The 24,933-nt window shown below is 44.6% G+C and overlaps 1 protein-coding gene across 1 annotated transcript in view; it reads right to left on the bottom strand.

Annotated features, from left to right (window-relative positions):
* EDNRA (endothelin receptor type A) overlaps positions 1–24,933 on the bottom strand; it is a 243,916-nt gene that overhangs the window by 215,105 nt on the left and 3,878 nt on the right. Inside the window, exon 2 of the mRNA XM_086962268.1 lies at positions 14,295–14,758. Within this exon, the coding sequence (XP_086818394.1) occupies positions 14,295–14,699 (405 nt within the window). The 5' untranslated portion in view covers positions 14,700–14,758. The remainder of the gene's footprint in view (positions 1–14,294; positions 14,759–24,933) is intronic.

The following is a 24,933-nucleotide window of genomic DNA, read 5'->3' as shown; positions in this document are numbered from 1 at the left end:
CAACCTTTGATCCAAATCCTTCCTGCCTACATTAAAGCCCACCCCCAAGGCCCACGCCCGCCTTCTCATCCCTCAGCTCTAATATTGCTGACACACACCACCAATTTATGCAACCATTCTGTGGTCTATGGCATAAAATGCAGCCTTAACACTATGAACAGTATTTTAGGTCTCATCTCATTATTCATAAATAAATACAAATCTGCATTAACCACATTTAGTTGGATATTGAACAGTTCGTTAATGTATGCATTGACAAAGTGCGAGAAAAGACGGCATCGTGTCTTAGTGTCACATTACTTAATTACATTGCGGTGAGGTAACCATGTAGGTGCTAAAGCTGACGTTCCTGTCTGGTGCCATTTAAATTTTGACAGCCCTTGAACCTCCGTCTGTTATTAGTACGAAGGTCATGCTGTCATTTGAATTCTCCATTGCAAACATGTGAAATTTGGTCCATATTGTAGCAATTGGCTTATGTGAAGGTGTGTTTGAGGGAAGGAGCTCAGGCCCCTCTGGATGTAGCTGGTTTCTCCTAATTTAGGCAGATGTTGCCTTGCAGTAATTGACAAATGCTGTTGCTCATGACAGCTCCTCTTTGCTTGAGGCTTGCCTTTGGTTTATGGTGAGCAGCCGTAGGAACTATGGAGCAATAATCTGTCCCTGTGATGGTTAAGAGCAGGGTGGAAGTACAAGTGGAGCCCAATGCATGCAAGGCTCATCCTAAAGAATCGTACAGTGATAATGTAGTGTTGGATTAGACACCGACTGCAAAGCTTGTGTACATCGGATCGAATAAGCAGAGGGTGCTTGGGAGGGCATTTGTCCCTGCATAAAGTTGAACTTCTGTGTCATGCTGAATGTATGCAATGTACTTAAAGGACATTCTCAACTTAGATCTTCCACCTCCTAGGCAGATGAAGTGAAGAGTAATACGTGAAGAACTTGAGGACGTGACAAGACAGGGCTAGGATATGGACAAAAAGAGACAACAGAAATCGGAATGAAAATAAGAGAAAGGGGGATGGCAATGGAAGAATGAAATAGAAAAGGGAAAGGGAGAGGCTGGTGAGAGAGTGACAAAGTGAAAGAAAGAGAGGGAGAAAAAGAGAGATGGAGAGAGACACAGAGACTGAGAAAATCTTCTTGAGTGTAAAGGTCTTTTGATCACTCAGCTGCATCTGAGATGCACGTGTTTCACTTAAGTCACACATCACAGCCAAGTAAACACATAAAGGGAATTGTGGTGGGATACTAAATCAAGCAAGCAAAAACAGCCTTCCCCATTCTACAGATCTTCCCTTTACAAATGTCTGAAGACATGTCTTATGTAAGCATTGCCTCTTTCCCGCCTGAGGCATCAGTAAACAACAGCAAACACCGGCCTTCCCCGTGTCTTCACCCTTTCGTGTACAATTGTAAACATGTGTAGATCTTGAAAGTAAGCGTATGCCCCTATGATGAAAGTATACAACGTGATGCTGTGATGTGCTGTACAGAGCCTGTTTAATGTCCACCCCTTCCCAGCCCCCCAAGGAAAATCTAACCTATCAGAAAATCCATCAGCGTAATGGTAAACAGACGCTGAGGCTCCTAAACTTTTCAGCTCCTTAATGAGAGCCTGCGTAGCATTTTCTATGATCATCCATGCACACCGAGGGGCCTCTGCACCCACTCGTAAGGTAAATCAAGCATTGGCAAAGCCAACATGTCTTGCCTTTTGGGCCTTATGGTTTTTTGCTGATGCTGCTTGCCCATGCTGCGCAGTCTCTTTATCACACTCATCCTTGCATCACTCTTTTCCTATGCTTCCCTTCCTTCTGTCTCCCTTTTCTGCCTTTCTCTCTCAGTTCCTGTGGGTCAAAGTTGGTAAAGAAAAAGATGCAGCTGTCCCAAAAATAAGTGACAGTGCCCACCATCAGCTGGCACCGGCACAAATTACACATAGCTGATTCATTTTTTAGCTCTTTTGTGGCACCATCCAGCAGATGGCCTCTTTAAACTGAAAGCATATGCAGCTTGGGTCAAAATTCTTCCTGCGGGCGGATTGCTTTCTGAAGCAGACCAGCCAGAGATGGGCCCCGGGCAGGATCAGCAATCACTGACAAATATTCTAGTCTCTGAGTGGGCGCTCTTCCGGCTCGAACTCTAACTCTTTCGAGATGCCTCTTCACTCTGCCAAGCCGGGGATTTCACCCTGGAACTGTAAGAGTCTTCTTAGATTGTGTGCTCTATCCAGCTACATGCTTGCAGTTTGAGCTGTACTCTAACTTCTATTTAATGTGTTTACGGTGTTTTCAGGGCACCCAAACCCAGCATTAATACTGTTTTAAAACACGAGCAGCCAAATTGACCACAACTACACAAATGCGCCAGATTCTCACTTTTCAAGATTTGCTCAAACAAATAAAACATGTTTTTGGCATGGAGTATAGAAGGCTAAGACTTAGAAATAAAACATACAGATAGAAACAGAATAAACACAGGCATTCAGTTTAACCTCTGAATGTGAAATAAAAACAGACATTAGAAATGCCTTGTGTGATTTCTGAAGCAAGAAGACGTTCCACACTGGATGCTGCCACTGCTTCCAAATTGTTTCTAGGCCTAAGGCTGGATTTAAAGCTGAAGAGCTTTCCTTTAATCACACGGTAAATGCCCCAGCACCACATTGCATCAGTATGTACAAAACATCTCCTCATAGAAAAGCAGAATATGTGCATCTTCATTTAAAACATTGATTATTTGTGCAAATGAAGCATGATTTCCCTCTGCTGTGAGAATTATCAGCTATTAACTGCCCAGCTCACGGTTATGGGCCAGAGTTAAAGGCAGTTGTGCGCAATGAGTTAGAAGGGCAATGAAGAGTCTGACAGCATTAGATACAAGGCTGCTATCACCCATGCCACAGCCTTACTCTGTAAATGTCTGTTTCATAACACTGATCCTCACGTTTTTAACAGCAGATTGCAGGCAAATAACAATAGTTGTTGCCATATTCTTTCTGAGATTTCCGAATAGTTGAATAGAAGGACCACATTTAAAGTTTGGAGGGAGATGAAATTCACACAGCTTTTGTAAGAAACTCTTAATATGACGTACAATCGACCAACTGAATTCCATAGACACCATTGTCCCTGTGAGGAGGGATTCAGTCAGTGGATTCTACTCTGTATTTCTAGTTGCAGGTCCCAGATTTAAAGGTTTACCAGCCATTCCCTATAGGGCTGACTTTCGCACACCCCACGCACATCCAACACAGGAGTCAAAAGTGACGTCGGCCTGCAAATAAAAGAGCCCAAGGGCGTGCGCCCTTGGCCAGATCAGTAACTATACACACTGTGTCTGTGTCATCATTAATGAGCATGTGGGTCCAGGGCCCCTGATATCACAATGGTGACGATGGGTCTGATCCACATGGTGTTCCTCCTCGCTCCTCAACTCTCATGAAGCAGAAGGAAACATCTCCACAGGAACTGTGCACTACCGCCTGCCCAGGTAAGTGGTCACTTGCCCTGAGAAGAGGGTGATCCTGTCCCTGTGTAAGAAGGAGGAAACAGAGACCCTACCGCACCTCACCGTACATACTGCCGCCCATCAGCTGTGAGACTCCGTGAGGTGGGCAACGCAGAGAAGAGCAAGCAGCATTATGCCCTGGCCTCTCAAGGAGAAGAGAGCCATCAGCCATCAATGTATGAGGTGTCGAGACAGCACCCAGCGCGCAACTGCAGCTCCGGCAAGTCAAGCTTGTGTAGTGCCTTGCCACTGCCAGCTGCATGAATGATTGCTGACTGGGCCTGCTATCCCTTGTCCTGGTGAGGAGGGAGAAGAGTAACCCAGCGGGCACAATCAGAAGCCCTGACAAGTGATCAGAGCACCCTACGCCCCTGGTGGCTACCTGACTACCGCCGAGGGGAAGAGTAGAGACCTACCACGGCAGCCCGGCCAGCTGAAAGCCAGAATCCGTCGGCAGGAACAAATTAGGCTGCTCCAACATTGGGAAACCCCCCACCAGCATCTCTTACACTCTGCAACGCAAGTCAGCAACACCCCGGGTCCAAGTTAGAGTGAAGAGAGTGCTGCGTTTAGCCCTAGGTGGCACTCGACCCTAAATGGTGATGCCTGCCTCTGCAGTGCCCATCTGAAATGAAGCTGCACTTACTGGGGAGCTGGCGCCCCGGCGAAGAAAGAAACTGCACCTGCATTAAGTAAACAGTCCGCAGCGTACCAGCATCTTAAATGCCTAGTGGTTAATTGTGGTACAGCACCATTCTAAAGTACATTTTGACAAAGAAACGGCCTGCAGCACTAAGGAGATTGGTGTGGCAACACCACCTACCGGAGTGACTGGTGTGTGGCGGCCCCAGCCAAGACAAACATTGCAGGACAAACATGGTAATGGGCAAGTGTTATATTCAGTGTCTTCTAGTTCCTTGCTGCTCAGCCTGCGTGAGTGTGATGATGTAATAGAATGTTCATGAGTGCATGGTTTGGATGAGTGGACAGTTGGAATGAGTGGGGCTAAGCAGCAGGATGTTATTCCCGGTGGAGCCTGTACCATCTTACCTGTAACTGAATAAACCTACATAATATACACCACTAGCTACTGGACTGATTACTTACAAGGATCCTACTACATTTACAAAAACAAGCAGTCCAGCCGCATCTGCATGGTATGGCCTCAACTCCATATCTGCATTCCCATGAGGATCAGAGAGATAGAGTGAGAGACTGGTCATCTCCTGCAATATCCCTGCCGCCCTGATCGTTAAAGAGCCTGGATACCCCGCACCGCCAACCTAGGCAGTAGAGACTGATAGTGAGGCCCTGCTGCACACACTGCTCGCAGCAGCAGAATCAGCGGGGAAGATTGATCCTGGCAGGAGGCTCCAGGCTCACGCCTCCACCCAGAGCAGCTGACACAAGGGAAGCCAATGTTCAATAAAGTACCTGCGTTGTAATGGATGTTCAAGGCTTAAACAGCAAACCTGAACTGGAGCCATGTGTTACCTCTGAAAACTGACTCAACAGAGGGGGCGGTGACCAGCGCAGCTCCCCGTCTACCATGCTGCAATGGAGACCAGGTGGTACTGGAAACTCACTGTCTCTCTCCCTGAAAGGGCAGTGAACATTGTGCGCACCCTAGTGGCAAGCCACAGCAAGAGTGAAGACACAGGCAGACAGGTGTACTGACGGAGCCACCCGGCCCGTCCACACATGCACGCACACACACACGTACACACGCATGCACGCATTCATACACCCTGAGGGCGGGCTCGCCCGTAGGGTATAAATGAATGGGTGCGAGACCGCTCGTGGTCTTCGGCCCGTAGTCACAGTTAGCGTCTGTGTGGAATCTTTCACTGAGTGGAGATTAGGCCCCACTCTGTGGCTTAGGCGTTCCCTTCCCCGTACCACCGCAGTAGAACAGGGAGCCAGCAGAGGCTACCTTGGAAGAGACTACGCATGCGCCTCACCAGTGCACGGTCTAGTGTTCTAGCATGCACTAGTTTACCAGCCACTTCCTTGAGGGCTGGCATTCACACACACCCAACACCCATCCAACACACCCCTCATGAGTGACGTGGAACTGCAAATAAAAGGGCCCGAGCATATGTGCTCAATGTCAGTTCAGTAACGATCAGTGTCTGTGTCAATAATAATGAGCCTGAGGACCTAGGGCCCACGAAAGTACACCAGTCAGACTGTTTGAGAGGCAGCCTTAACTTTGGTCCCTGGGTCGTAGCCAGGGGGGCAACGTAGGTCCCTGTAATCCCTGAGGTGCAATAGGGAGGGGGAGGGACCCTCCAGCAGAGGCGCAACTAGAGCCAAATTTCGGGGGGTGGGGGGGCCCAGAAAAATTTTCGGGGGGGGGGGCTGAACCTTTAATCAGTAGGCAGAGTGGAGCTGCAGGGGCTCTTAGAAGGGGTGAAATAACTGCAAGGCCTAATTAGCATTCAAATGGTCTTTTAAAGACCTGTGAAACGTTTGGGTGCGGCTCTGTCTGTGCCCGGGTTCTGTCTCATCCTGGGCTGCCACACACGAGGGGGAGGGGGGGGGGGGGCTGAAGCCCGGTGAGTCCAATGGGTGTTGCGCGCCTGCCCTCCAGGGTGGACCATCTAGCCCAAGGGCCATGAATAATGAATATCTATGAGATATGGGAGACTCAGGGGCCCCTCATCACATTCTGCAGGGGGAGGGGGGGGGCTATCATTTTGCGTTACATCGCGGATGATAGCAACTCTTAGAAGGCGAGAATCAAATGGAAAGAAACATTGACTCAGTCGGAGGGCAACAGAGGTAGGGTGTGTGCCTCGTGCACAGCTATGAAGGTAATCTCGATATGAAAAGGAAAACAACACTTGAACTGTGCGTGTTGTGGCGCCTGCCGAATTATCCATCTGGGATGAGTAGATTAAAAATAGTATATAACGAAACTAATATCGATGCGCGGGCCCTGTTCTCACACATAAAGTAAAACTGAGCACGTTTTCAACCAACAAAGCTCTTCAGAAAAAAAGGTCTCTTCGACGGTATGTAGGAAGCCTGTGACCTTTGCCCTGGCTGCATGTCAGGTCATCAGACCAATCAAGCCAATGGCTGCCCCTGGGGCACACAGCACAGGATTCTTCACAGACCTCCATGGTGAAGAGCAAAGGTGACGGGAAACGGCCTGAATGGCCTTGTTATCTCACAGGGACATTAAGTCTGCGCCCTGCGGACCATCGCTAGACACGCCCCGTGACGTTATTGGACGGCTGAAGACTTCATCTGCCTCCTGTGGATGATATTCCTCGGTATCCCATAACCTCAGCATTGCGCGTCATTGCTTTATAAATCATCCGTAATATAACTGGTGACGTAAGCGTCCTTGCTAAAAACTATTTGTATTTCGTATTTTTTAAACTCATTTTCCGCTCATTTTTCCACAGGCCAACGGCGCTGCCTTATGATGGCAAAATGAAGTCGAACTTTGAGGTGAGTATGTGAACCCAGGCAGAGAGGTAGAGTAAGAGGCGGGGATACTCATCACTCTTAAAACATTTCCTCAGTCGGAAGCTGCCTCGACACTGTTGCTCTCCATCGACAGCTTATGTACATGATTGATGGAGGACAGTCAGAATCCCAGCAGCTCAGCCAAGATGCACACTGGCCCAGTCGGCCTCAATAAGATGATTTCTGGGGGGTCGGGGTGGTGGTGGAGGGGGGGGAGGGGGGGGGTATTTGTGCCATTGTCAGTACACCTGGATCCTCTTGGTAGTACTAAATTGGAAGCTGACCTTTGTGATTTTCTTTGTGTAATAGCAAATGCACAGGTGCAAACTTGGCACATGGTTGTTCCCTCATTTGCATGGGATAACGTGCTGTTTTCAAGACTGTGGGGATTCTTCGGGACTCTGGCCTCTTGGAGTGGGCAGAACGTTACAGCGCGCAACACCATCTTCACCATGGAGTCCTAGGACTTCCCACTTGCTAGTCTTTGGTGGACGACGGAAAGATCGCCGGGGCAACAATGAAGATTGAATCTCCATTCCACATTCTGAATTGTGCACTGTTGTAGTCCTAGATGATCCAAAATTGCCGCCACCTTTAATGACCTCTGTATCCTCTAATGGCCTATTTTCCCGATTCATGATGGCGGTTATTGGCTTCCGCTCTGGGGTTTCCTCACTTTCGGGTTAAAAAGGGTACTGATCATATTTATGATGGTCCTGCCTTCCAGCGGTGGTTGCAAGCCTTTATGCTTTGTCAGTGCATTTTTGTCATGCTTTTTGTAACACTTTATTGCTAGGAGAGCTGCTGGACCCTCGCAATTAGGAAAAAACATTGGCTAAACACAAAAACAAATTCACCCCAAAAAGCACACATTGCCGTAGTAGTCCCATACACTAAAGGGAACTACTTTGTGTGCAGTGCAGATCAGTGGCGTAACGAAACTTGAGGGCCCCCCCGTGCAAGGTACTTGGAGGGGCCCTCTCCGGACTCAATCGGGAGCTTGCTGGCCAGAGTACTGTGTTGAGGTGCTTGAGGCCCCCCCGCACTGCGGGGGCAGCGGGGACCTATGTTACGCCACTGGTGCAGATGTGTTCCTTGTGAAAGAGCTGAATGGCATCACTCACAGTTGGGTTAGCCAATGACTGAGGCGGGCTAACTTATTGACCATGATGCATGCTGTAATGAATGACTCAACAGACCAATGGATGAAAAGGGTTGGCTAAAAGCCACAGTAAGTATATTACATATAATTTTAGTAAAATCAAAATATTATGGATCGAGGATCGCAGCACAAGTTCGCCACCCATGAGTTAATTCACGTTAGGGTGCCTCTAGGAACCTTGTAGGAGGGGACACAGAGGGACAATACGTCCACAGAGATACTCGTATAGGAGGAGCATTTCAGTAACAGGCCCTGGTCCCTGGACCCTGCAGAGACTTCGATAATGCATCAGGAGCTGTGCATTCAGTTTATATGTGTGGAAACCCTAAATTCAGTCCTTAAGGTGGTCCTGGAGAACCACAAGATGTTGTGTGCAGTGTGTGATCCACCTTAAGAGGTTCAGAAGCCACCTGTGTGGAAACATGGCACAGGGAGTTTACTGCCTCTCTGTATTACAGTACTGTGAGGTCTGGTGCATGCACCCACTCACTGACTTAGAGCACGCTCTGCAGACAGCACTGCTTTTTGACATTTGCGTTGACAATATTAGTCTGCTCCCGGCATACTCAAGGGCGGCCTGTAGCAGCACAAACCCTTTTCATTATGATTGCTAATTGGCCCATTTATTTTTCCTCCAAGTATCCATGCAATATCCTTTACGTATTCAGTGGCTAATTTAGCTAAAAGATAACCGCCATTGGCAAAGCCAATGGGTCTCAAAGGTGAGACCTATTGACTTTGCCAATGTCTTATGGTGATGCTGTGCAGCATGAACAAAATAAAAAAAAGTGTGATGATGTGGCCGCAGCAGCTGTGTCATTTTGTAGGCACACACATGTGTGATGACGTCATAATACATGCATGCCAACAAAATGATGGGGGTTCCATTTTTAGGTCGAGCCTGGGCAACGCATGCGCTCCTCTGCGAGGCATGCTGTATTAAGATAGGGACTTGAACCTCCGGCCACTCTCCGCCCACATTTCTCATTGACTTGTGTCATTGTCCACTGTAAACTGGCTGTTCATTGGTCAAAAGGCTTAGTAGTCCCTCCTTAGTACCGCCTTGTCTCATTTTGTAATCTCCCATGGTGACAACCCCTGTTACGTGTGTTGTTGCTCAGTAGGTTTTATTACAGCCTCCGAGCACTATTTTCTCAAATAGCTTTGTCCTGCCTGCTGTTGCAGGCAAGACGCGCTCCCGCCTAACCCTTTTAAAAAAAATTATAGCCTGCATTTGCAATGCAATAAGCCTCGGATTTGTGAGAGTTTAAGCTATTGGCATTGTAAATGGTAATGCTTTTTATTTATCTGTTTTAAAAACAACACATAAATAAAAGGCATTGTCATTCACAATGCCAATAGCTCAAACTCTCATAAATGTGACATCTATTGCATCGCAAATTATTGTTTTATTTACTAATAGGAGGTGGATCTGTAAATTAAAAAAAATATATGAAAAAGAAGTAGAGCAAAAGTGCTTTTCATAATGGTGGGGGGGGGGGGCTGGCAGCAATTTGCTGCTTGGTCCTACAGAAAAAAAGACATTAAAGAAATATTTTATAAAAGACGATAGTTATTGGGGCAATGGTGAAGCTTAGCGGGGAAGCAACAGGATTGGTCAGAGGACTGGAAAAGCAGGACATATGGGAGAGCGATACAGGGACACAGAGCAGCGCGCGATCAAGAAAGCAACACTAAACATGGAGGGGGAGCAGGTATTTGGCATGTGGAAGAATCACACAAAGAAGAAGTGAAAACACACGGATTCTCATGAAGTGCTTTTGAAAAAAGTAACTCCCTTAGAGCGAACAGTGGAAGGAAAGAAGCCAGCGATTGAGAGAGATGGTAAAGAGGCTATGCGCCAGGTGAGGGACAAACACAAGATGGGCATGCTGGGACAAGGAAATCCATTGAATAAGAAACAAGCAAACGAAAGTGACAATGGAGCCAACCAATAGTAAGCAAGGGGCAGACTGTAAGCCTTTGAGAGTTCTTGTTAAGACCACAATTGGCCATTTGCAACCAGACAGTTGCGCTCGCTGAGAGGCTCGACCTAAAAAAACACAGGAGTGAAGTTTCAGGGTCAGAGGTTTCACTCTTCGGAAGCACAACTGTTGCATCTGCTGGACCCCTACTCCGAATATTATCACATCCCCGATTTCTTTAGCAATGGGGGGGCCTGGTCCTGCTGCCCCGACATATGTTCAGTATTCTTTGGTCTACCCAAGCATCCTTTGCCTGCTTTTACTTTGAAGCCTAGTTTATTAATAACATCTGGATTGGTTCAGCGTGGATCCCATGACGCTTGCTGACACTACTACACACAAAGGTAGACATCTGCTGCCCTTGCCCTAATGCATAATTATTAACACTTGTCTCCAGTACAACCAGCTGTCTTCTGTATGTGCCATCCATGTGCCTTTCCCCCCTTCGGTCCTCTGATAGAATAACATCTTCCCATCATACCTCTTTTTTTGTGTGAAGTCAGATTTGCATGCATTCTGTAAGCAACATCTGATCATGATTTGCGAAGGCAGAATTTGCATAGTTAATGAATGGATATGTACTGAGTGTGCAAGTTTTGCCACGTGTGAGGAATTTTCTGCAGTGGGAGTTCGGTGGCAGGGTCAAAATGGGGCTCATGCAACATATAAGGAGTACCACCGAACTGTAACTTTGTGGATGGGTATCCACACACATTTACAATGCCTGCCCTAAACCAGGCAAAGTCATAGCTGACATTTCAAATACCTCAATCCTACAAATGCAGAGATTTTATAACTCTTGAGAACTTGTGCGTTGTAGGGCTAAGGGAGACATGCTTGCACGGAAAAGTTACAAAACATATACATTTATCTCTCACATTTTACTTAAATAATTGTGTACATATTTACACATCTCAGCTATTATTTTTGCTACTTAGGTATGCATTCAAATGCTTACAATTGTCTGCCCCTAGTGCCTTAATATACATATAGGTATATTTATTGTTTTCCCATTTGATAATAATTAAAACATGAGGGTGATCTCTGCCAAACAAGATCTCTTCGAACAGAACTGTTTCACTCTGACATCTTTAAAACATGCTCTGTACACTGTACTATTAGTCCATGCCAGTGACTCCACTGAAACAACCTGGAGCTAATTAGAGCCGGGTGTCTCCCTCATGGGGGCATTTGGAGCAGAGCCCTGCCCTTCCTGATGGAAGGGAAGAGAAGACGAAGGCCAGATGAATATGCTGCTCTTACACTGCTCAGTCTGGCAGCAGAAGAGATGCAAGCACATATATACACAAACATGCATTGGTACACGCGCATAAACATACACATGCATGCTTACAACACACACACACACCTCATGAAAGGTTGGGGCACCTTTAGTTTTCCCCTGAACTCTCATGCCCAGTGTGTCTATGAGGCACGAATGATGGCAGGAAGGCATTGCCAAAAGTGGCAGTCTTGCCAGAGTTCAGCTAGTAAAAGCATCTTGACGTAAACTCTGGCAGCAACTGAGCCAAGCCACCAGTTCCCTGCTTCTTCCTTTCATTGGGAGGCTCTTCGGTGGCTCAGACAATGACTGGAGAAGGTGCGGCTCTCCTGGAGGGGAGGGGGCATTCAGCACCACAGACATTATAAAACATCTGCAATTTGTTTTATGTTGTGGCCATGAAGTGGCATAATCTGGCGATTGTTTCAGTTACATCTGGGTATTTGTAGGACTCGCTCCTCTACAATGATTTATTATCTATTAATACATTATTCTATTGATTAAAAAGTAAGTGACCTGGTTTAAATGTTACCATCACGTCTTGTGTGTACGCAGGATTTTATTTTCTCTCACAACTAGCGCATACTAAGAAAAACACTTGTAAACTAAAGCATGCATACTTTACCCTTACCATGACAATAATTTGTAGGTACTTCTCTAAGCCATGAATACTTCTGACGTTCATGCGTGTTATTTACACACGCCGAAAATTCCCTTTGTAAATTCACGGGCCTCATTTTTGAGGCCGTGCGTCACTTTTTATGAGGCACCAGCAGCGTAAAAAATGTGCCTTGTTGTACCATATTTACAAAGTGACGCATCTAGGTAGATGCGTCACTTTGTAAACCCCTGCGCTACATTATACCTGCACCAGGTATAATGTATGCAAGGGGGCGTTCTGACGCAAGAAAAGGTGATAGAAGTGACGCAGTAAAAAAAGTTCACTGCACCACTTCTAGGACACAAATTCGTCAATTTCTTATGCCTGCCTCACAAAAGGCGTAAGACTGACGCAGGCCCTTTCACATGGGGCTTGCCCCATGTGAAAGGGCACATTGCTGGAGTTGCGTCACTTTTGTGACACACTCCAGCAATGCGTCACTTTTGCGCCATACAGATACGTCAGAAATACTGACGTTTCTGTAACCCCTTGCGCAATGATGTGTCATACTGTAAATATGGCACATCATTGATGTCGCAAGGAGTGCTCAATGAAAAGTGACGCATCACTCTTTTCACGCAGCGATGCGTCACTTTTCATACATGAAACCCACCGTATTCTCAAAGAATGATAAATTACACATCAGTTTTCTACCCTTTAAGTCCATACTCCTGTGTATACAATCAATAGCTATGAGTAGGTAATTTGAGGAATTTCACTTTTATCTGTTTAGTTTATCATGTTTTCCTTTCCCTCGTCCCTTTTCTATACACCCTCCATGTCATTGATGCAATCTCATACGCTAATCTACACTTGCAGCAACAGTTAAGCTTAAATATTTCAAGTATAAGTTAGATGTGATGTGTGAGAATTGCATCGCAAGATGTAAGTACTCAAGTAAATACTGTTTGATGGGTCATCTTATTTGCACTAAGTATCCCTCAACACTACTCCAAAACTCCCCTCTGAACATCTACTGGTCTGAAAAAGCACAAACTACCTTAGCGTAGTGTAGATCTAAGCATTTAACACATTTCCTGCTTTGTTGATCAAGTGCAAGTTAAACATTCATGTTATTACTTTTTTCGGGTGTAAGTCAGAGTTACATCTGCAAATTTCAGCCCCCTATTATTTTATAGTCATACATTACGTTTGCAGATAGTCAAAAAAAGTTGATCCTATAATACTTCATACAAAGTTTATAGAACATAGGATACCATCAACACTACAGATAGAGTGCTCTCCACTTAGTGTGGCAACCTCAATCCAGGTCATTATGGACGCTGACTTGAAATTTTAACCTGCAACCCATTGCTTTCAGGTGTGTTGTCCTAGTTAGTACAAATTAGGCACATCAACACAACAGCACTGGGAATGAATTAGGTGATCACGCGTAAGTTCAGGACTAGAAACGGTGTCCCTAGTGACCTGGAAGGTTGTGATTATACTATACACACTTTTTGTCTGATGCAGGGAGGTGGAGTTCTGTAAGGTAGCACTGAATGTAGTGTGTCAATTCCTGGAGTCTTCTTTAAACTCATGTGGAAGCTGTTGCAAAGCTCTAAATTGAAGAGTAACAGCCTCCTCACATTTTATGGTTCACCTGATCAAATGAACACGACTGTGCTGCTCTGTGCCCGAGGTTACATTTTATCTTTCACTTTCTTCTGATTTACCTCAAGTCCAGACATGCGAGTTGACCCACTAGGCAAAGCTTTGCATATGCATCAATTACATCAAATCAGAAACATCTACATTAATAACATCTAAAACTCTTTGTCATAAGAAGTCCGAAACATTGATTCAAGTACAAAGATTCTCAAAATTTGGAAAAGACACTTTTAAAGAGCTATTGTTCATATAGTATGTATTTTCGGGACACTGTGCAGCCTAGTTAAATTTACCACAACCACTGTTTCCTTTTAAAGTGGTTGGATAGGCCTCCTTCCCTTTACAGCCCTATCAGTGGCCTCAGGCTCCAACTCCCGGTTGAATGTAAAACAAGGGGAAAGTTACTCAAAACGTTACTCGCAACTACATATAACTAGTTTTAAGCATTGATAACCCTTTATTAAGTCTTCATAATGAGTTCTATTGTTGACTATGATAACACCTTCCTCAGGTTTTGATTCTATGCAGTATGTATTAGATTCATTGAAACCTTAATGTTTCAAACCAGCCTCTGCAAGAAGCATGGTGAAGGCCTACCTTGAAAACATTGATGGGGATGCCGATGATAATGGTCATGAGATCTCCCAGGGCCAGACTGGCAATGAGCGCGTTGGGGCCATTCCTCATGCACTTGTTCTGGTAGATGATCCTCAGGAGGGTGGCGTTGCCCACCATCCCCACGATGAAGATGATGCATAAGAGCACAGTGTTGAAGTACCTGAAGGCATGGTGGATTTGTGTCCTCTGCCAGCACATGGGCATGGAGCGGTTGAAGGTCGGCGAATAGGAGGAGGTGGTGGTGAAGAGGACAGACATTGTACTGTTGAATGGGGTAAAGTCGGTCTCACTCAGGTTGATGTAAGGGGAGGTCCGCTGAAGGCCTCCAAGGGTCAGGCCCACCAAGCCCAGCAGCAAAAAACCCACAAAAGTAAGGAAGCCCATCCTGGGGCCCTGGCGCAGGCTCTGTCCGCCTCAAAGACCCACTGGTCCTAGGAGAAGTCCTGAAATGGAAGAACAATAATAAAATATCAGTTGTTCAGTTGCCTGCTTTTTTTCCCTTATGCATATTGTTCTTATTGCTTGTCTCGACCTAACATGTAACTATGTAGCTATGCTCTAATACCTGTGTAACCTTTGTAACAATGTAACCTGCAACTATGGTCTGATATTCATGTAAAGCACCCTGATACCTCCGGGTCTAGCCAGCGCTATATAAAACCTTTCAAATAAAATAAACAAATAAAATAAATTCAAGCTCAAGAAGTCACAGAACTGAAGTCAGATTTGTCTATGTTTCATGCTGTTCGTGAATCATTGATCGTTTTTTGTTGGTCAATTATTTTGTTGCTGTACCAGGTGCCCCTAATTAACCCGGCCTGAAGCTATTCTTTCAATTGAGAGTAATGAGAGCCCCTATCAAGAGAGATGTTGTTGACTACCAACAAACTGTGTAACACTACAGTGTGCCATGAACAAGTGCAGTGTGTACTACTGCACTAAGAGTCATTAGCAAAAGTTAAGTTAACACCGCATGAAGACTGCTCCTGCTAAATGCGCAATGAATTTGTGCAGGGAGCAGCGTGGCAGGGGGACTCCAGAATGGAGCGTAAAACACTTCAAAAAGTGTGCCACTAACATGTGCGGTACATAAAACTACAAGGAGGTTGTTATTTCATTGTATCACCTAACAAGTGCAGTGTGTAACACTGCAGGGAGAGTGTTTACTGTGTGCAACTAACAAAGTCAGAGTGTATCCCTGCATGGAGAATGCTACTTTGTGTGCCATGAACAAGTGAAGTGTCTAACACTGTAACCAAGGAAATTGTTATTAATTGTCATTAACAAGTACAGCTCCAAGCACTGCAGGTGGAGTGCTATTGTGTCCCGCTACAAAGTGCAATGTTTAACACTGTGTAGAGATTGCTACTGTTTGCACAAGGGACAAGTGTAACATGGAACATTGTCAGGACAACCATGAAGAATAACTAAGTAGACTGGGACAAGAATACAGTTCCAACTTTTGATTGCCCCTTTCGCCTGACGACCCCAGGCTGTGTTAAGGCTTGAAGAAGGTGGATCATCCCTGGTTGCAATTTTTGGGCATAGTACATAATTGGGAGGCCACAGGCTTCTTTAATGCGACACGAAGAGCAAATTGTATTTCCACCGCTATGTCTCTCCTTTGGGTGTGGAGAATTTGAGCAAATACGACTGTCAAAGAGGGCTGAATGCCAGATGGAGATAGCCTACTGGCTTCTACATAAAGCACCTTTTGCTACACTCCCCTTTTCGCACTTTGTAGATCTTGCTACTACTATAAGGGGACACGGAACCGAAACAGCGCTGATAAAGGCCTCCGATGAAATTAGAGAAATCTTGGATTCGGGAGGAGCAGCAGTGCTTATTCTGTTGGATCTCTCGGCGGCTTTTGACACGGTCGACCATGCTATCTTGGTCGACCGTGTCGTAGCCCTGGGGATCAACCATCGGGCCAAAGATCTTATAGCTTCTTTTTTAGCTAACCGCAAACAGACAGTTAAATTGGGCAATTATTATTCACCAACTTCCAAACTGCCTTGCGGGGTCCCCCAAGGATCTTCGCTAAGCCCTGCGCTTTTTAACATTTATGTCGCAGACTTGGCAAGGGTCATAAAATCTCATGGGATGCGTTTAACTACTTACGCTGATGACACCCAACTTGTGTTGGCGGTGCATAAGAACGGACCTACGGTGGCAGCTAAGTTTCAGGAGGGGATACTAGAGATACAAACATGGATGCATAGTAATTGCCTAAAACTGAACGCGGAGAAAACGGAGGTTATGACCTTCGGTAACATCCTTCCAGAATGGTCTCCGACTTGGTGGCCGACTCAGATGGGTCCTCCTCCAGTTCCAGTCGCTAAGGTCAGGAACCTTGGAGTGATCTTTGATAAACAACTATCATTTAAACATCATGTATATCAGGTTGTCTCAGCCGCCTTTTTCATGCTGAAAAAGATAAAAAAACTGCTACCGTATTTACCAGCATCAGCTGGAAAAACCCTAATTACCACCTTGGTGTTTTCCAAGCTTGATTACGGAAATGCCCTCTTTTTCAACACCCATAAATATATTTTGAACAAGCTTCAATCGGTTCAAAATATGGCAGCCAGAATCCTTCTCAACATTCCTAGGCGCCAGTCCACCTCGGCAGCTATACGCCATCTTCATTGGCTAAGAGTGGAGAGCAGGATCAAATTTAAGGCCTTATGCATTGCCTACAAGGCCATTCACCACACTGGCCCGAAGTTTCTAAAGGAGGCATTTCAGGTATTTACCCCTATAAGGAACTTAAGATCAGCAGCTAGTTGCCTACTATCTGTGCCCCGAACAAGAACTGCTACCTGGGGAGACAGACGATTCCTGGTAGCTACCCCCAGATTGTGGAATTCCCTCCCTCCTAGCATCAAAATTGCCCCTACTCTCATCTGTTTTCGTAGGGCCTTGAAGACCTGGCTCTTCAACCAATAAGTTTGTGCGCTGATCATCGTATCCTAGAGTATCTTCTGCGCCTAGACACCCTTGGGTATTAGCTGCGCATTAAAAATCATATAAATAAATAAATAAATAAATAATTAGGACTCCCTAGATGTGTCTTTTAACTGATGATCTTAGTATGGGTACTTGCTCTTAGAATAATATGTTTCAGGTGTTCTTCATAAAAGGGAATATCAAGGTGTCAGAATATTGTAGGCAAAATATCAAGACACAAAATATTGAAAGGTAAGTGCATATACAAGAGAAATCAGAGGCCATTATAATAAAATGATCATCAAATCAAAACAGGAATTCATACGGTCAGAACTGGAGAGTGCTAAAAACAGACCACGAAAACTCTTTGAAATCCTAAAGCAACAATCAAACAAATCAGCCAAATCTGCCCATGAGAACTCAAAAACACCCCTAAATTGCGGAGAATTTGCTACATTTTTCACAGAGAAGGCGAAATCTCTTGAAGTTGAGCTCAAAGACGCTGTGGCAAACAATCCCACTGAACTAATGCCTACGATGGATATCGCCGCGACAACGGAGAGTACCATAACAAAAAATGAGGCAAGTTGGGACACGTTCGAATTGTATGACCAGCACAGTATCGCCAAAACGCTTTCCAAAATTAAACCAAACAATCACTATCAAGATCCCCTTCCCGCAAAATGTGTAAAAGAAATCAATCACGTTCTGATTCCGATATGGACCGAAATTATAAATGCCTCACTTTCACAAGGGATCCTCCCTGACTGCCTAAAAACAGGTCAAGTTGCCCCCTTAATCAAAAAACCTACAGCAGATAGATCAGACCCAAACAACTATCGCCCAGTGACCAACATCCCACTATTGGCCAAACTAATTGAAAAATGCGTACAGAACCAACTAAGCCGACACATCATCAAGTTCTCACTGCTTGATGAATGCCAATCAGGATTCAGAACAGGTCACAGTACTGAAACTGCGATCCTCCATATTGTTGACGATGCGCTACAGGCACTCGACCAAAACAAAGCGTGCCTACTGATTCTCCTCGATCTGTCGTCGGCCTTCGACACCGTAAATCACGAAGCATTATTGTCCAGGCTACGGGATAGGATGGGTCTATCAGGAATGGTGCTGAAGTGGTTCATCTCTTTTCTACAGAACAGATCACAACGATTCCTGGTCAACCAGTCAATTTCACCTCCCTGTCCTATTTCAATCGGAGTCCCTCAAGGGTCTACGTTATCCCCAGATCTGTTCAACCTTTATGTTGAGCCGCTTACAGAAATTTTCCAAAAAGCAGGGATATCGTATCACATGTATGCAGATGACACGCAAATATATCTAAAGATCTCGTCCCTACAAGACTTGGAACGAGGAAACAAGGCTTTAAAAATGGCTATGCAATGGTTAACTACCAACCAACTGAAGCTTAACGCCAACAAAACGGAGTTCCTACTAATCTCACCAGCAAGGAGCCGTACGGAAATAAAGGAATGGACGAAAGTGATGACTGCGCTAAACTGCACCCCAACACTAATCAAGTCAGCGAAATCTCCAGGAATCACTCTGGATGAGAATTTAGACATGAAAGCCCATATCAACGCAATGGCCAAGAATGCTCGATTCCACCTGAACTACTTAAAAAAACTGAAACCTTTCATCTCAGAGGCGGATCTCAAATTGGCTATCCAATCCTTAGTTATCTCTAGGATTGAATATGGCTGCTCCACCTTAGCGGGCTTACCAAAAATGTCCACAGCACCACTGAAAGCATGCCTAAACGCTGCAGCAAGAATTATCACCGGATCCAGGAAATACGACCACATATCGCCACACCTGAAAGCTTTAAGCTGGCTACCCTATGAAGCCAGAATCCAAATGAAGATAGCTTGTATCACTCATAAAGCGCTACACCACAACACCCCGGGATACCTAGCGAAGAAACTCCAGCTTTCGGGAGGGAATCGGCCAGCGAGGAGTACTGAAGAATTTCTACTACGGCCAGCCTTTTTCCACAAGAAAAAAACCTATGACAGAGCGTTCTCAGGAGCTGCCCCCAGAATATGGAACTCAATTCCTCCTATCATCAGGAAGATCCAAAATGTAGAAGCATTCAAGCGAGAGTTAAAGAGCTATCTGATGAAAAAATACACTACCTAGATCTGATCAGTCTCGAAATGACAATGAACTAAATATCATACCTGTTTACACACTCTACTTATGATAGATATATATCCACCTACGACCTTATTTATCATCTACCTCCTATCATCTACCTCATAGTTGCTTACACATCTTCTCGTGATTGAAATATATCCAACACTGTCTATATATATTACCTACCTCCTATCTTCTACCTCATATTTGTTGTCTGTAGAACTGTTTGATATATATGTCTTTGTCCACGCCTCATATGTAATTCGTTCCGATGCCCATATAACTGAGTGATATATACTGTCTGTCGCATACGCCTATATGTTAAGCGCTCTGATACCCACGGGTCTTGTTCGCGCTATACAAAACTTTCTAATAAATAAATAATAAATAAATAAATAAGAAGTATAGATTTACTATTCTTAACTCTACGTATATATACCTTGATGATATAGAATACGGTATAGTATTGTCAAGGTACGTATATGTGGAGTTAGGTTTTTGAACATCTGTAGATACTTACCTTTTGATATTTTGTCTGTTGATAGTCTGTATATGATATTAAGGTCCCAGGATATATTCCCTAAGTGATATTTAGAGGGTACAGCCATTCAAACACAGGCATCCGCAAACGGTGTTACTTGTGTGCAGGCACAAATGTTGTTGATTGTGTTGCACACACCAATGCTGTTTAGCAGACTAAAGCTTAGCCTACTGGCTTTGCCAATCCTGGGAATAAAAGTTGCAAAAAAGATAGATTGATTTGTGTGTAGAGTATATATCTGATATAAAGAACAATATGCGATAAACAGTATGATAAATGAACACACTTTTCAGATGTACAAAACTGAAGTGATGGCTATGCTATAAGATTTGCACAACACAATAACCATGCACTATCACCTACGGGGTGATTGTGTTGTTTTCACCACAAATACTCTCATCTTAAATTCTTCACCTAAGCAGTAAACAATGGAGAACATGAACCGGATTTCGGACTATCATTTGACATCTTTACCATCTTGCAGACCATACGTTTTTTATTTTATGTTACCTCTAACCCATTTTCTTACCTCCACATAGTTAGTTGGGGTGCAATTGTGAACTCGACATCGATACCACCATTATCGCATTACTCGACGATCTTGGCGACTGTCTTTTAGTCTGTTATTGGCCAAACAACTGTCCTGTTTCTATGTCTATGCCTGTAGCCACACCGGGGGATATTTAATCACACTCTGAATCCGAGATTCACTCTGCACTGTTTTTGGAGACGAACTTCAAGCTCAAGGTAAGATGACACTTGTCTCTGTCACTGACAGCATTCGACTTGATGACAGTCTTCGTCATAGCTTTAACAAATGCTTGTAACTTTGAGCATGTATTTATTTTTAGGCTTATCACAGCCTCTGTTGTCATGTTGTTATCTTGCCGGACTCGGCACTCACTCTTCATTTTGTTTGGAGACTAACCACATGCGGGAGGTGTTAGACCTGTCATCTTTAGGGTCGTTTACCCCAAAACTTTTAGCCTGTTTACCTCCACTTTTTGCTGTATCTTCTTGTTGGCCTTAGGACTGAGCACTTTACTAATATTAGCTATTGCTAAAATACATGTGCTTCTCCCCTAACCACTGTGACACTGGTGTAGACGTGATTGGCATATTTAGTTTACTTATAAGTCCCTTGTAAAGTGGTTTACCAGATACCCAGGGCCTATAATCTAAATGCTATCAGTGGGCCTGCAGCACTGGTTGTGCCACCCACACAAGCAGACTTTCAAGCATGTCTCAGGCCTGCAATTGCTTTGTCTGTGTGCGCATTTTACTGCTACTTCAAATCGACAACTAAAAGCACTTGCCAAGCCTTAAACTCCCCTTTTATTACACATATGTCACCCTTAAGGTGGGCCCTAGATAGCCCTAAGGGCAGGGTGCTGTGCAACTAAAAGGTAGGACATGTACTTTTAAGTTTCACATGTCCTGGTTTTGACAAACAGCTACATTTGTTTTTCAGTACTGTGAGACCTACTCCTTTCATAAGCTGTCGTTGGGAATTCTTTATAACACTTGTAAGCTGTAATTCCTGATTAGAAAGGAGTAGCTGCATCATGTTTCCTCTCTTTGGAATGGTAATAATAAATCATCTTTACTAGTAAAATTGGATTTAACAATACTGTTTTTAGAAATGCACCTTTTAGAAAGTGGACATTTTTCTACTCTTACTGATCTATTTGCTTGGCAGACTCTCTGCAATACACTTCTGGGATGGGTGACAGCCACGCTTTATGCATTCACGCTACACAACCCCAAACACAGGAAGAGTGGGTGTGACAGAAATCATCTGCATTCATCTGATAGCTCTTCCTGGGCAGGGGGTGGGCTGACACTTACACCTCAACTGGCAGTGTCCTGTGTCACACACAAAGGTCTGATTACCCCCATGGATAGTCTGGAGACAGGGCTGGGATGAAAGGGGACATGTGCATTTCAAGGGCTTGCTTTAAAGTCTCCCCCAATTCAAAGGCACTTTTGGTTATAAGTACTGGGAATCTGACTCAACCAAAACACTACACTACTGGACTTGTGAAGAACACTGCCAAGAGTAAAAACTGTTGCGTCACAAGGGTTGCCACTTTGCTGACTGCTGCTCTGAAGGAACTGCATTCTGCTTTGCTCAGCTGCCTGCGGATTTCTGCCCTGCCGAGGACAGAAACAGGAATCATCTCACCATAGCCCAGAGTGACCCCAAAGGATGCAGGCTTGCCCCCTGCTCTGAGCTCTCAGGACATCAAAGACATCATTCAACTCTGCATCAGCACCTGGACTCTGCCATCTGTGAGTCCTGCCCTGCAAGGTGCTGCCAACCCAGTCCTCGGCCCTAGAAAGGAAATTTAAGCTGTCAAGAACCATCAAATTTGACGCAGTGATGACTTTACACCGATTGGAACCGATGCATTGACCTTCGCTGCTGACGCAGCATCCAATCGATGACATTGCCTTGACGGACTGCGTGGCTCGACGACAACATACAACGCGGCTCAATATGATGCAGTGCCTGCATCATAAAGGGGTTCATTGACCAAACCTTCATTGACTGCGTGGATCGGTGCTGACTCTTCGCTTCCATCCACGGGATCAACGTGATGCCTTCTTGCATGCAGCCTTCGTCATCAACGCTTGCTCCATCTAAGGTACTTTCTCAGCAGGTACTGCATGAGTCCTGTAGCCAGCCTACCTCCCATTATGGGAGGCCTGAACTTTGGATTTTCCATGGTCCAGCGAGACCTCAAGTAACTCCTAAGCGCTATTAACTTCTAAGCACCAACTGACAGATTCATCAAAGACCCGTTTTGCGAGTCTTTAATAGCGATTCATAAGGAATCGCTATTACAGACTCGCAAAACGGGATTCATGTAGGAATCGCAAAATAAAATGCGATTCCTACACATTTCTTATTTGTGATTAGCAAATTGCTAATCGCAAATAAGGAATAACTCCCCATTCATTCCTATGGCCCTTTAGGCCCATAGGAATGAATGGGGAGTTATTCCTTATTTGCGATTAGCAATTAGCTAATCGCAAATAAGGATGCGATTTCAAGGGTGCTAGGGGTGTCCAAAGGACACCCTGTAGCACCCCTGAAATGTCATCTACATTGGTGTTGCACACACACGTGTCCAAAGGACATGTGTGTGTGCAACATGCAACTTAGAGAAATGCTTTTAAAAGCATTTTTCTAAGTTTTCGCTATTTACCACGAGGTTTGACCTCGCGGTAAATAGTGGCCCGAAATTGCGAATTCGCAAATTATAAATGGTTGATGAATTGCATTTAAGGAATCTCAAATAGAGATTCCTTGAATGTAATTCCTCGCAATTTAGCGAAATCGCATTTACCGATTTTTGCATTTGGGATGATGAATCCCAAAGGCAACAATTGCGCTCGCAAAGGGCCAGATTCTCAGAATCTGGCCCTTTGCGAGCGCAATTAAGCTTCATGAATCTGGCTGTAATTTTGGTTTATTCCTTAAAAATTCATAACTCCAGTTCTACTTATTGGATTTTTGTTATTTTGGTCTTGATAAAGCTTTAGAAAGTATTTTTGTTGTGTTGTCATTGTGTTACTGTTTGTGTTCCACAAATACTTTATACATTGCCTCTTTAGATAAGCCTGACTGCGTTGTGCCAAACTTCCAGAGGGTGAGCACAGGATATCATTTATTGTGTATCTAGTTTACTCTGACTACGATTGTGGCCCTTACTAGAACAGGGTGCATATATCTGCCAACTAGAGACTCATTTTCTAATAGAAGGTAAGGTGGCTCCACAATGTTGCTGCTGGTACTATAATGCATAAAACATCAGTCTGCATATGGTCTACTGACTTTTTTTTATATCAGTGCTAAGGTTTATGTGCTGTCTGCTGTAAACTAGGTACGCTTGGCCTACACCTGTTAGGGATATTTAATATACCTGCAAGTCCCTTGTACTGTGGTATCAGATGTACCCAGGGCCTGTAAATCAAATGCTACTAGTGGGCCTGCAGTGCTGCTTGCACCACCCACAGAAGCAGCCTTTCAAACCTGTCTCAGGCCGCTGCCCTTGAGCACAGTTTACTGCCACAGTGACTTGGTGTTTAGGGTGACATATGGTGATATGGACATGCTGTGGGTAATTCTGCTGTGTTGTGCATTACCTAACTGGTTCATATTTAGCCCTGATGTTGTGATGTTCTTTGTTTTTCCTCACCTTTCCAGGACTGGCATAGTATGCCCAGCAGCCATGATTTATGTATGACCTAACCAGCATTTAGGCCCTGATGTGTTCTAATGTATGGAGTTTTTGCCTTGTACTGTTAGGATAATGACCAGTATTTCAGGATTTGCCTTGTGTATGCAGGGATGATATTTTTGTGACGTATGCACCTTATAAGTCTTTACCTTATTGCACCAACTGTGATGTTATGACAATTGCATAGTTGGCATAGTGATTTATGTAAGTGTGGTCTATGTGCTATATAGAATATATGAGATATTTTTATATCATCCTGTGGGGAGTCTTTTTGTGGTATATTTATTGTGTCACTGGTGTGTGTTGCGCAAACGCTTTACACATTGCCTCTGAGATTAGCCAGACTGCTCTGCCGAGTTACCAAGGGGGTTAGCAGGGGTTATTTTGGATGTGTAATTGCCTTACCCTAACTAGAGTGGTGGCTTCTGCCTGGCTTAGGTGCATACCCTAGCCAACCAGAAACCCCATTCCTAACACATACTTAGTATGCCACACTTTGGTCACTGTGTTCTGCATTACTGTATTCCAGACTGAATGCATATTTTGGGATCCTAGTGACAGCCATTGGAACTTTTGCATGTCCACTGGATAGTGGGATGGCAGTGAATACACTTTACACGATCTCTTATAAATTCTGCACATTGGGACTCACAGTTGGTGTGGTGCTGGTGACGACCTGTTGATACTATCTTTTCAATTGATACAAACGGGAAACTGC

Source organism: Lissotriton vulgaris, chromosome 3_1, assembly GCF_964263255.1.
Source record: "Lissotriton vulgaris chromosome 3_1, aLisVul1.2, whole genome shotgun sequence".
Taxonomy (NCBI): Eukaryota; Metazoa; Chordata; class Amphibia; order Caudata; family Salamandridae; genus Lissotriton; species Lissotriton vulgaris.
Note: the sequence above shows the minus strand (reverse complement) of the source record. Positions and strands in the feature narration are given on the sequence as shown.